This window comes from Apaloderma vittatum, unplaced genomic scaffold (genome assembly GCF_000703405.1).
Source record: "Apaloderma vittatum isolate BGI_N311 unplaced genomic scaffold, ASM70340v1 scaffold17436, whole genome shotgun sequence".
Classification (NCBI taxonomy): domain Eukaryota; kingdom Metazoa; phylum Chordata; class Aves; order Trogoniformes; family Trogonidae; genus Apaloderma; species Apaloderma vittatum.
Window position 1 is genome coordinate 7,234 of NW_009720203.1, and position 13,672 is coordinate 20,905.

Below are 13,672 nucleotides of genomic sequence, written 5' to 3' on the forward strand. Positions count from 1 at the left end.
AGTGGAAATTGAGCTGGCAAACAGAGAGTGCTCTCTGTGTTTCCTAGGGATGGAAAAAGTGATTATGTATATATTATAGGGTCCTTTTTTACAGGACCATTTTGCTTTTGCTTTTAAAGCAGACAGTCTGTCTGTACAAAACTGATGATAAATAACTCTCTCGAGTGCTGTGGAGAGATGGATACTGCAGCTGAGAAATGATTTTGGGGAAAGGAAGACAGAAAAGCATAAGCAAACTATTAAAGAAGTACAAATAGTCTTCTAAAGGATCGGCAAATGTACCAGTAAGTGTTCTGGGGGAGGAAATCAGTCTGGAAGGGGATTTTGGGGTGTATGCCTTTGCATGCGGAGGAACGTTTGTTGTTAGAGTGCAGACTAAACTGAGTGGCTGAATTATCGTAATGGTTCATCTTGAAATCAGCCTTGGGATTTCTTGCTGTGAGCTGCGTAAAGATGTTTCGTGGCTGTTTTCTGCCTAGAACTGTTTCTTCATATCTTAATCTAAGACAGAATGCTTATGCTGTGTCAATTTACTTCTTTGCTGGTGCAGGCTATGGAAACTGGCTGTAGTCCCAGCAAGGGAGACTTCTCTTTAGAGCAAACCTGTTAACCATTTGGAGGGAGTATGCGTGAATAAGACGGAGTTATTTAAAAAAGCTCTGCTTCAGGTTGGTAATTGTGGATGTCTCCTTGCTGCCTCACAAACCGTGTGTGAATCTGCAGTCATGCTGAGCACAGATGGCTTGCATTGGATGTGGATCTGAGATATGTCCAGATATATATGAAGAGGTGTCTCAAAAGAGTACAAAAGGGGTTAGAGGACACATCAGATGAGAGAAGCGGGCTGACTGGTTGCTCTGCTGCATGTTGATGCTCTCTGTACCTCAGCTCTGGGTCTGGCTTTGCTCTTGGGAGGGCTGTGCTCTGCTCAGGCTCTGAGGGCTGTGAATGCCCACATGGCAGCTGAGGTGTGTGCAGAGCTGGAAGTTCAAAACCTGTGCTCGTGCGGATAGCCAACAGCTCCAGACGTCGGGGAGACCCCACTCCTTTTGCCCCAGAATGAAATGTGAGAATGCACGAGTGAAACGTAGTCTGTGCATGTGTCTTCCCTGGGGAAATAGCGTGGTGCCTACCAACAGAGAACATGAACAAACTGATCAGCCTGTCTCAAAGAACAGTGACCCTTATCTTTCTGGCCACTTGGTGACTGGCCTGTGTTGGCTGCACTGAGACAAGAATGATGATTGTAGTCTTGTAAAGATCCACTTTCTTTGCCTTTTACGTAAGGAACCTGTGCTGTTGCCAACAGGTGAGGCCATGTCATAGAGGGGGTTCAGATGTTCTGCAGACAAGTTGCCTGTATTTCATGAACTGCTTTTGAACTTTTCCCTTGGTACCCTATTTAAGGCCTTGATCCTTTATTCACCTACTCCTATTGTGCAGAGTTTTACCAAATCTCTCTCAAGCGCCTATAGTCAACTGTAGGAATGCTGGACCTGGAAACATGTTTTCCTCTCTGTGCTGCACTGAACACCTTCTAGATTTGTGAACAAACCGTGCTATTTCTCCCGCTTCCTTGCAGGTTTAGTCTCCCAGCAAGGAACATCTTTGGCGATCTGAAAGACCATCTCTAGTAGAAATGGCTAACTTCACAAATGGGCAGCCAAGCCCAGGTCAGAGGAACAGGTTCATAGGCTTGCTAGAAACAGATGACAGTATTCAGGAAGATAAACCTGCATCTAGTAAAAAGGAAGAAAGATCAGGACATGGAAAGAAAGGAGAGCCACGCCCCTTGGAGACACCTTATCAGAAGGAGAGCAGTGACTTTCCTCCTAAGGTCAAGATTAATCTGAACTATCGGCCAGGACTTGTCAGCAAGTGAGTAACAGTTGGATATTTGACAAGGGTGTGATCCCTGTTGATCTGTACTGTTCCCTGCTGGTTTGGGCCAGTAGACTTTACCAAACCTAAATTAAAAGTGGCAATTCGGAATATTACAGGTATCTGGAAGGAGGCTATTAAAAGCAGAAAGGGGATATATTAGCCCTTTCCTTCTGCGCTCAGAAGGTTTATGTTGTGGAGTATTTTGGGTATATCTGAGCTAACACTGGACAAGCCAAGTTGGGTGTAAGAGCAGCTTAGCAGGGAGCCCTGTACAGCTGACCTGCTCTTGCTGGGGAGGGATGTAAAGCAGCGCACAGAGTGCTTCACACCATGTGATGGGACTGACTGTGGTCCTGCAGCTATCTTGGGCTTCTCTGTCTTTGTGCTCTGGATGTGTTCCAGGGTTGCACATCAGACTGGATCTGGGAAGAGTTCCAGCTGATGGAAAGAGCAGCCACTTCAGAGAATTCTGGGAAATAGCTGTCTCCATTTTTCCCTTGACTCAAAAATAAAATACTTTGTTTATTTCTGACCAAGTTTTCTGCTCCCCTCCTTTCTTATACTGTCCAGCTAGAACTTGCCTTCTGCTCTCCAGAACTCCTTAACGCTTTCCATTTATTCTGTAGCCAAAAGGACTCGAATCGCTTTGACAGAGACAGGCTCTTCAGCGCAGTCTCAAGGGGCAGCCCTGAGGCACTGGATGGTTTACTTGAGTATTTAAGGAGGACCTCCAAATTTCTCACCAATTCTGAATACACAGGTAAATTTTTGCTCAGTACTCCATAAATGGAGTTGGCAGAGGCAGCGCTTGTTAATGTAGGAGCCAAGCAGGGGAACCTACTTGTGGTTCTTTGCTTTCTCCAGGCCTCTGTCCAGTTTTTTATTTTCCTAATGTGCACCTGAGGATGGAGAATGCCATTAATTATATATTTCCTGAGGCTTTTGCCTTTTTGCAGACTCAAAGTACTGAGAAAGGCCTTTAGAATAATTGCTGTGTTTGGTCCTGCAGTGACAGTTAAGTTCTGGAACAGGTAATAATGATGTGTGCAAAGAACACGCACGACCCATTCAATATTATTTTTCTACTAGATGCGAAGACAGGGAAGACCTGCTTGATGAAAGCCCTCTTGAACTTAAAAAATGGAAAGAATGACACAATAGCACTTTTGCTGGAAATAGACCAGAAGATGCAGAATCCCAGGCCACTTGTCAATGTGGCGTGCTCTGACTGTTACTACAGAGGTAAGGTTTCTGTTGTGATGTTGTGTCAGAGCAGCTTTCTTTATTAGACAGGCGAGATGTGCAGATACAGGGCAAAAAAAGGGAACCAGAACTTATGCAGCACTGCAGGTCTAGAGTTCTGGTGCAGTTACAGTAACAGCCTACTTGCCTTTTATTTCTGATTGTGGTGCTGCACCTTCTTCAGCCTTGAATTACACAGTTCTGCAGTGTTGTTCTTGGTCTACAAACCAGAAATGATACATGTTTAATAACCCGAGAATATGAGAGGATTTGCTTGGGAAAGCTTAAAAAGCACATCTAAAAGGGGGAAAGAAATAGTATATCACTATTAAAGAGTAAGTTCTGCTGTTTGGCTTAGTCTTTTAATAGCAGACATGCAGCGTAGTCATGTATGTGTATGGTTGGTTTTATCCTCTCATATCTGCTGGGGATCTTGGTGCCAGGGTAATTGCCTGGTCTTCTGTTGAATTTCTTGTACTCTCGAGGCTTGTCTTCTGACTCGGTGTTCGCAATGTGCTTTTCCAATGAACGTTCCTGAAAGCCATCAGGTGCCACCCACCTCCTGCCCAGCACTGAGACTGCAGGATTGTGATGCAGAGCACACAGCGGTTGTTGAAGCTGTGCTTTGCTGAAGAGGCCTTTGCCTGTTCCCTCTGACGGTGACGCCAAGTGATAGATTTTGTGTCTTTCCTCAGGCCAGACAGCTCTCCATATCGCCATAGAGAAAAGGAGCCTAGATTTAGTGAAACTGCTGGTAGAGAATGGGGCTGATGTCCATGCCAGAGCCCATGGTGAATTCTTCAGGAAGAAGAAAGAAGGAGTTTACTTTTATTTTGGTGAGTCAGTGTGCAACATGTTGCTTTGCACTTTTTATTGCCTTACCATATGTGATGCCGCTAATTCTCAGTTGGGTTTGCCGCTCTGTGTGTGGGTTGCCATCTCCACTGTCCTAGAATCAAGCTCTTGACTTCTTTGAAAGGCAGAATCCTTTCATAGGCTGAGTTGTCCAACAAGAACCTGCCATCATCTCCAGGTTTATGTATTTAGTCCTGTCTGAGGGGCTTCAGACTGAGAAAACCACTTGATTAGTTTGGCCAAATTAGAGGTCTGGGAAGATGTTTCAGCTGCCCCCAGAAGTAATGAGTAACTGTTCACTACAAAAACCTTTCTGAATCTAGGTATGCTGAGAAAGAACTTGTTCTGTGTTCCAGGAGTAAAAGTATAGGCTAAATATTTTTTCCTAGAATTGCCTTTGTATTCCCTTTAATTCTTTTTCACCCCTTTCTGCTTCCCCTCCAAATACTGTTCTGTTCTTTTCAGGTGAACTTCCCCTCTCCTTGGCTGCTTGTACCAACCAGCTTGAGGTGGTGGAATATCTTCTAGACAATCCCCACCAGAAAGCCAGAATCCAGGAGCAGGATACACAGGGCAACACAGTCCTCCATGCCCTGGTGATGATCGCAGATGACACTGAGGAGAACACCAAGTTTGTGAGCAGATTATACGTTGAGATCTTGAAGGCAGGTGTGAAGGTTGACCCAACATGTAAACTGGAGGAGATTGTGAATTATGATGGATTAAATCCTCTGCAGCTTGCTGCCAAGACAGGCAAAGTGGAGGTAAAGAAATTGGTTCTACTCCTGGCAGAGCTGATGCAAGATGTAGTTAGATAGCCTGGTGTTTGGATATAGCAAAGTGTGAAATGCAGAAGGCCAGGTCTCCTGTACTAGAAGGTGCTTTGGGTATGCTTGTGTCATTTTACACCTACATACACATTTTTCTGGTGTGCATCCGCCTTCTCTTCAGATCTTCAGGCACATCATCCAAAGAGAGATCAAAGACCCCGTGTACAGGCACCTGTCACGCAAGTTCACTGAATGGACCTATGGACCGATCCACGTGGCTCTCTATGACTTGTCGTCTATAGACAGCTTTGAGGAGAACTCTGTGCTGGAGATCCTGGCCTACAGCAGTGACACACCGGTGAGTGCTGTTATTGAAAGTCAAAGACACCATCATTTTCTCTGCCTTTGTCTAGTGTTGCTGTGTAATTATGCAAACCATTTCATGTTAATATGGTGTTTCATACAATCAGTTTTTCTGGAAAAGAAACACATGATGGAAGTATTTGCATGTTTTATTATTTATAGCCTGCTAGGTATGCATCTGAAAATCTATAACATGAGAGAAATTTTTGATCCTTTGGCTGTCCAAAAACCTTGATGAAGCCAAGCAGAAGTAACTGTTACGGGATGGTTGATTTCTTTCGTACTAAAAGCTCTGACTAAATAAACCCTGAGCAATACCCTAGTTGGAGCCACTGAACTCCAACCCTGAAAAAGACAGTCTTCTGGCCATTTGTCATTCCTGTTGACACATGGGTATGCTTTGGTTGTTTGTTTTTCCATAGAATCGGTACAAGATGGTGGTTTTGGAGCCACTGAACAAACTGCTTCAGCAAAAGTGGGAAACGTTTGCTTCCAAGAGATTCTACTTCAGTTTCGTCTCATACTTGTCATTCATGATCATCTTTACAGCTATTGCCTATTATCAACCCTTACGGGTAAAGGTAGGTCCGATCTTCTGTCACCTGGAAAGGCCTGAACGGATGGAGTTTAAAAGGTGCAGGGTGGTTATCACTGCTTATGTCTGTCTTCAGCATTTTGGTGTTTTGTCTGTTTTATCTTGCAGCCTTCATTTCCAGTGGAGTTCACAGCTGGAGGCTTCCTGTGGGTCTCTGGACTGATCATTATCTTGTTAGGAGGCATTTATTTAATCTTTGCTCAGGTATGGGGACCTCTTGTCTAGTTTCATTCTAAGAGAGAAAACCAGGGAGCTATCACTGATACGGAGACAGCAAATTGAGTTCTCACACCAAGATGGGCATGAGTGGATGGCAGGAGGGATCCTGCTCTGAGGTACTTGGAGTGTCAGCATGGGCTAGCAGTGACAGGGGTGTGGCACAAGACAGGTTGCTGGGCAAGAGGAAGAACAGGTTCAGAACAGCAAATAATTGAGAGATTTCTGGCATTTATGGTACTAAAAGGCATCCTTGGCATTTAATGCATTATATTAATAAAGACATTGGGCTGAGCCATGACTGAGCACTTGCTTTTCCTTGCCCTTCATAAATAAGGCCTTTTTTCCTCTTGGAAGGATGACTAGCTGAAGTTTGGGATCTTGAAAACGAAAGCATGAAGAGGAGCTTATGGGGCAAACCGTTGCCCTGAGCAATAGGGTGTGCTGGGCAGGAGTCGCTCTCTAGCACGCCCCGTTTTTTGATGAATGGCTACTATTGATTTTCTCTATTAGAGTCTGTACTTGCGGAGGAGACGCCAGTCCCTGAAGACTATGTGTTCTGACAGCTGCATTGAGATCTTGATGTATGTCTTGAGGTTTTTTGCACAATGAAAGCATGGGTGAAATTCGTTCTCTGCTGTGTGCAGCTAAGTTGCCTTAACATTGCTAGAGAGATGGTGAGCAGGAAAGATCGATTCTCTGCCACTGTCTCTTCTTCCCATCCCTTCCCTGCTTGCTTCCCCTACCTGCTGCATCTTGTTGTAACTCTTTGTTGTAAATGGCTTTGCTGGGTAGGGTCTGTCCTTGGATTTGTAGTGGAACACGGTGAAGGTCAGACCCTCAATTATTCCACACTTAAGAACATATACTTCTTAGAAAAAGAAGTTCTTAATCATGCTGTCAGTGTGGCTCAGAATTGCTTGAAAGGAAAATAACTTCTCAGTTTTCTGAGGAGAAACATGTATAGATGCATGCATGTGCATGTATGAATCTGTGTTCATAAATGTTAATTTTTTTTCCTATTTAATATCAGTTATGTGAGTTACAGCAAGAATTTTTGTACTGTGAGATTAACCAGTTCATAAGAAAACTGCAACAACTTGTGGGTCGAGTTATAACTGGATTTGCTTATATAAACTGTATGTCTGATTAACTGCCACTTTGTATGCTCCATGTAGCCTTGTAGAATGTGTTTTGCTTTTCCTTGCAAAACAGAACAGATCTGCAAATGGACCTTTTTGCTGAGGTGAGTCACAGTGTCACTCATTCCGCTTCTCTCCAGCTTCATCCAGGCTTTCTCACTGCTGCTCTCAGCAGTCCTGTACGGTGCAAGTTCAGAAAACTACGTGGCAGTGATGGTTTTCTCCCTGCTTTTGGGATGGGTGAACATGCTCTATTACACTCGGGGATTTCAGCGCACTGGGATCTACAGTGTCATGATACAGAAGGTCAGTACTTGGAAAAATCATTGTATGAAAAGCTTTTGGGTGTGAGGAACTAATAAGTCCTGCGATTACTTTTCTTCTCTCAGAACCATAAAAACCATGAAAAGAACTTATGTACTGACTATTGAAGTAAAGCTATTGCAGAAGGAGATTAGGTCAGTGTGTTCAACGAAGTACAATTGGGGCAAGCAGCTAGTTTGTCGTCTTTGAATATGGCGAATGACAGCAGATGACACTTAACTGTTTTCATAAAACAACCCAAAACTAGCAGTCAAAACTGTTGGAACTGTTTTATGCTTAGGCTGAAAAGTGTTTCCAGGTCCATAGAGGAATCTGGGACTAAAAACACAAGACAAAGCAGAGGTGATCATCCTGGTGATTCCATGTGAGATAAAGAACAGCCCTTCCTCCTGATTTGTGTTTCAGACTATCCTGAGAGATCTGCTGCGTTTCCTCTTAGTTTATATGGTCTTCCTCTTTGGCTTTGCTGCAGGTAAGGACTCGGCATTATGTTGTAGGCTGGGCTGCAAGAAGCAAATTTTTCTGAGGAGGCTTCAAATTCTGTTTCTCTCACAGCTCTGGTTACACTGATGGGGGATGCTCCTTCAGTCTCTCAGAACAAGTCTCTGGCTCAGCTGGAGAGCGCTGGGAGCCACGCTATGTACGGCGGGCTGCTTAGCGTCTCCCTGGAGCTCTTCAAGATCACAATTGGGATGGGCGACCTCGATTTCCAGGAACATGCCAGATTCAGATACTTCGTCATGCTCCTGCTGCTTCTCTTTGTGATCCTCACTTACATTCTTTTGCTCAACATGCTGATTGCGCTCATGAGTGAGACAGTCACGGATATTTCTGGTGACAGCAAAAGCGTCTGGAAGCTGCAGGTGAGGCACAGTGCTGCTCAGCAGTTATAGACTCATAGAGTAGAATCATAGAATAGTTTCAGCTGGAAGAGACTTTGAAAATCGAGTCCAGCCTTTGTCCCAGCCCTAACAATCCACTAAATTATGTCCCCCAATGAAACAACCACCTGTCTCTTAAACACTTCCAGGGACGGTGCCTCAACCCCCTCCCTGGGCAGCCTGTTCCAAGGGCTGACAACCCCTGCAGTAAAGAAATTCGTCCTAATGTCTAACCTGAACCTCCCCTGGCCCAAATTCCTACTGCAGTCTTGTAACATCAGAGGTGACAATGCCTTTGTCCTAAGCCTCGGCTAAAACTTTTACACAAATTTGCCTAACATTATTTTAAGATGTTTTTAAAACTTGTGCTATTTGCATGGCTGCCAGCCTGTCCTGTGCATAAATGACTTGAGAGAGTAACCAACTGACTGGTGCTATTAAGCTAAGGAGCACTTTGGGATTGGGTTCCAAAGTGACTTTCTAAGAAAGTAGTTGCCTACAGAGTGGCTCAATGTGCCTTGTTTTTCCACTGACATGGACTACTTCTTTCAGAGGGCTATTGCTATTCTAGAAATAGAGAAGGCCTGGTTGTGGCGCCAAGGTGGGAAGAGGAGATCTGGCTGCTTCATGTCAGTGGGCCTCAATAAGAAAGATGAGAGGTGGTGTTTCAGGTAAGACAGAGGCACCATTGCCCCTTATGCTCCAGTTTAGTAACAGGTTCCCATGATTCGTAAGCTGGGAACCCTGAACCGCCCCAGGGTGGCTCGACACTGGCTTGACAGAGTGGCTCAACAGCCATGCTGGAAGTTTGAGAGCTAGCTGAGCAGCCAGCATTGTCGCCAAGCCATGCTCTCACCTAAATACGTCCTGTTTAACTCGCATCTGTGCAAGTGGTTATGGTGGGATGACGCTGCGATGACGCTTTCTCTGCTGTAGCTGCTCCCAGAGCTGTCTGGGGGGCTAGGGCTGCCGGCTGTGGCCCCTTCGCTCGGGAAGGTGCAGCTTGGGTGCACACGAGGGGGCAGCACCCTTCCTCACGTGTGGGGTCTGGGAGAGCAGATGAACCTTTCTGCACCCTCCTTTGTGTTGAGTATGTTCCCCGGGAGAAACTGAAGTGTTTTAAAACAAACAACTTAAACCAGCACACAGTATGCAGGAGGAGAAGATATTTACCTCGTGGTACTTAGTCTATAGAAGATTTTTACTGGGGGGAAAAAAAAAAACACCAACCGAAACTCTCTAAGGTGTTGTTGCTGCAGCCAAACCATTAGGGTTGTGTTGGTGGGATGAGGTGGCTTGGGAAGCTGTGAGACAGTGAGGTCTGGACTGAAATGCTGTGCTCTATGCGTCAGTGTCTGTTGCATTTTGTCTCTCCAGAGTAGAGGAAATTAAATGGACAAATTGGGCGAAGGAAGTGGGAGTTCTTAAGGAGGACCCTGGAAATACCAGTGACTCAGAAATAAATCCAGAAGGTAAATGAAATCATGAAGAAAAGCCTTCAGTATCCTTTTAGCTTCCTGCTCAGCAACTACTCTTGGCATGTTATTCTGCCCTTGTTAACTGACATCTCAGGCAGGCCGGCTTGCTCATGAATTTGCTTCTGCACAGCATCCCTTGATAATAGCAGCATCACTTGTGAACTGAGAAAGTAAAGAATCAGAGCAGGTATGGACCTGCTCAGAGTTTGGGAACAAATATGAGAAGGAAGCAGTAGCCTTTCCTACTTCTGGTAGAAATGGGCAGGAAACTGCAGAGGAAAGCGAGGGCTGTTCTTCCCTTTGGCTCAGCAGCCTGAACTCAGGGTGCTTTTTCTAGGAAAAGGAAAATTTAGGCCTGCTCATACTGCAAGTGTTAAAATCACAGGACTTTTTAGAGCACGAATCAGGGCACTAACACCAACAACTTTGCCAAATTCTGCCTAAGACAGTTATGTTTCCTTCCCATGTTACACCTGGGAAGCAACTCTGCAGAAAATGGAGAGCTGTCACTTTCTCTAAAAATATTTTATTCAGCCTGGCAGAGTTTGGGCAGAAGCTTCACTGGATTTAAACAAGGCTTCCTGCTCTTCCAGCATAGGCTCTTCCTATATGTCAGTGTTCTAGGAGTGGGGAGGTTGCAACTCCTAAAATACCACCTGTTGTATGTTCGTTTTTCCCTAAACCTTCATCCTTCTAAAAACTGGGTCCCTTTAGACAGAGGGCTGCTGTTCTTATGTCTCCTGCTGTAGAGACAAGATCGTGGAAACAGATGCCACAGAAACTGAGACCAGCTGTGTCAGAGGAGCAGTCACTGTTGCAGCCACAGCTATCGGCAACTGAGATGATGCCTCTAGAGGGACAAACCAGAAATCTTTAGCACGTTTTCTGGATTGCAACCAACCTTGCTTCCAACTTCAGAGGAGTAGTTCTTCTTACAGGGGCTGGAAGAATTGAAGGCATTATTGGTATTAAAGTGCATTTCATTGAAGACTGTGATTCAGCCTGTGGCTTTAAATATTTTCATGCACTTTAATTAATTTCCTCTGAAGAAACTGTTTTTACTCAACTTTCTCTGCCTGACACTTTCTTATTACTATATCTAAATGTGCAAGAGCAAGATCCCTGGGGGCAGTGGGGAAGGCAGTGCTTTCTGAGCTGTATAGAAATAATGCTGTTTGCCATAGAGAAGCGTGGAGCGACATATCTAAGAATGGGTTGGCTGTTAGTCTTTTGTCACAAGAGACTGCGCTGAAGTGCTTTGGAATAAAGAGTGTTGCAGAGTCATAAAAAGTTGCAAAGGATGGAGTTGACTTCTGTGCAAAGCACTGTCGGTGTGCGACGTCAGGGGACAAATACTCTTCAGTCATCAAGGGCTGTGCCAAGTCTTTGCGTCAGTACCTGCAGTGCTCGGTGTTTAGCCCCCACCACAATTCCCATTATTCCCATTTTACAGTATTACAATGGAATTGTTCGCACGATGTGCATGTTTCCTTAAGAGCACAAAATGACGTGCACTTCCTGGACCTGTAACTTCGTGTGGTGAATTTCTGAAACATCTGTCTTTCACGGGTTGCCTGGTGTCTGCCGAAAACAGCGTCAGACTGCTGCATATGTGGCTTCTGAAAGACAGAGAGGGCAAAGTGCATCGTGTGGTTGACATTTCCTCTCGGTCTTAGTGGGCATCCTGTCTTGCTGTAAGCGATTGCAGGGGCCTCGTTGCTCTTTTCTGTAATGTGCACACTGCCTCAGGCGGGATGGGAAGCGTATGTTAAAATATGTGGAAAAGAGATAAAAATGAAATGTCTCAGCCTGTATTTGAAAATGGGAACATAGTATTTCTGTAAACTGTCAACACAGCAAGTTTACTTAAATGAAAATAGCCATCCTTGGATATGTTTTCAGAGCTTCAGCCTCTCTCAGAAAGGAAGGGAAGATGTGATCAGTGGGGATTATGAGGCCTTACCCAACTCCTGATTATATTTCACCCAGCACTGTGCTGACCTCGCTGCCAGGCAAGCTAACTCTTGTTTTTCATGACCTTATGTCACATTTGAAAACGTAGCAGCTGATGTTGCGTTGGCTGCATCTTTCATACAGGCCACGGCTCGTGAGAACCCTGAAAAAGCTGCCGACTAGAACTGCTGGCAGCACCTTTCCATCACTAAGATATGCTCTGCATCTCAAGAACTCGGTCTCATTTTTTATTCTGAGCAAATGAAGCTAGAAGGTTTGGATTTTTGGAGACAATCTTAATCCTATTGCTTACTATATGTGACTGGCAGCAAAATTGCTTTTAAAACTTAGTCCCTGTTGCTTCAGATGAGTTCTTCCCCTGTGCTGAGCATTTCCCTTTGCAGTTTCGCTGCATCAGGTCTCCAAATTGTAATAAATGTTTCTTGCTCCAGCTTCTGCTATTTTCTTGCTTTGCGAAGCCTTCAGCTGCTTTTTCCATCTATGGCTTTGTCCTAAGTGTTCCCACCGTTTGGCGAGGTCCTCGTTGTACGAAAGGATCCTCTGGCGTATGGTAAACTATTGCTGTGCTGGCTGCTTTGCTGTTGTGGGGACACTTGAGATTCTCAAGAAATGCAAAATCTGCCATCTCTGCTTGGAGTCTCAATAAAGAACAAGAGCAACCTTGCTTATTGGTAGTGCTTTTGAGAGCTGGGACTGCTTGCTTTCAGGATAACCTGCCTCTTCAGCCATTCCTTAAACCTGCTTCTCTTTAAACTCCCTTCTTAAGCTTGTGCTTAGTTTATCTTGTGATCTGCATCAAAAACGTTCTCAAACATCTAGTGTCTGCTGTGAAATGGAGCCATGGCATTCCTTGTGCTTCACAGTCGTGCCACAGATCACCCCTCTCAGCCCTCTCAAGCACATGCATGAGGAATGACGGACAGCAGATGGGCACAGGCGCATGCCGCAAACATTTCACATTGATCAGAAGATTTAGCAGTGCCCAGGCTGTTGTACAGTGGAAAAAGGATATTGTGGAGTAGTTACAACCTCTATGCAGAGAGAGGTGAGTCAGCACGATGGAAATCACTCTCAGTAACCTCCCAGTTTTCCATATTCTTAATGCACAAGGTTCCTCTTTGGTTTCGCTATCTCCACCACTTCCCATTTTGGTCACGTTGAAAACAGGAAAGCTGTCTGGGCTTTATTTTGTGGGATGCCTGCAGTTCCTTGCAAGGGGAAGGATGTACAAGCTGATTCATAGCTTTGAAGGCCCAGCAGGATTTTGGGATCCACTCTTAACAGATCATAATGTTTTGTCAGGAAACACTTCAGTCATTTACACAAGAAATTATCAACAGATGAAGTGTCCTCTCCCTTCTACCTCCTGTGACAGATAAATCCACCTGCATGTGAACTCACCCCTGTGTAAATGGGGAGGCTTGGCCGGGCTCTCATCTGAGAAAACAGAAACCTTTCACAAATGTCAGTGAAGGAAAAAATGCGGTTTCTCTTCTCTGTCTCCTCTGTATGTGTGAACCACGGTCACTCTGAGAGTCCAGCCGTGCCACGAAGGAAAGGCAGCAGCAGCTCTCATTGCATTCTGTGTGGGGTCATGGATGCTCAGACCTTCCCATGTGTGATTCAGTCGAAGCCGCTTGGCTCCTGGCAGTGTTGGGAGATGAAGGCTGACCTTTCTTCACACTCTTCTACCTGAGTACACTTTGGTCGTTGCTCCCTGGGGCCTCTCTGCTGGGCTCCAGATGCTTCCCAGGGCACACTGGTCTGTGTCACAGATTATCTGTGTAATTTTCTTAAAAGAAACTTCATGTCTGGTTTGCATGGTTCCCAATTCCCCATCAGGCCTTTTGCCTTACGGGTATAGGTGGGAAGCAAGAGTTTTTGTTCCTCAAATGCTTTGCACATTTTATTGTTGGTTTTCTCTCTCTTTTTTTTTTTTTTGGTAAAT

General features: G+C 45.0%; 1 protein-coding gene across 1 annotated transcript; it reads left to right on the plus strand.

Annotated features, from left to right (window-relative positions):
* The first annotated feature begins 1,639 nt into the window (after positions 1-1,639).
* Positions 1,640-10,890, plus strand: TRPV2 (transient receptor potential cation channel, subfamily V, member 2). The gene is made up of 15 exons (XM_009870943.1): positions 1,640-1,878; positions 2,511-2,644; positions 2,974-3,126; positions 3,822-3,962; positions 4,447-4,745; positions 4,933-5,109; positions 5,537-5,695; positions 5,818-5,913; positions 6,439-6,509; positions 7,208-7,373; positions 7,797-7,863; positions 7,947-8,254; positions 8,825-8,943; positions 9,650-9,744; positions 10,500-10,890. The coding sequence occupies exons 1-15, from the start codon at positions 1,640-1,642 to the stop codon at positions 10,625-10,627; spliced, it is 2,352 nt and encodes a 783-aa protein (XP_009869245.1). The 3' UTR covers positions 10,628-10,890.
* The last annotated feature ends 2,782 nt before the right edge of the window (positions 10,891-13,672 follow it).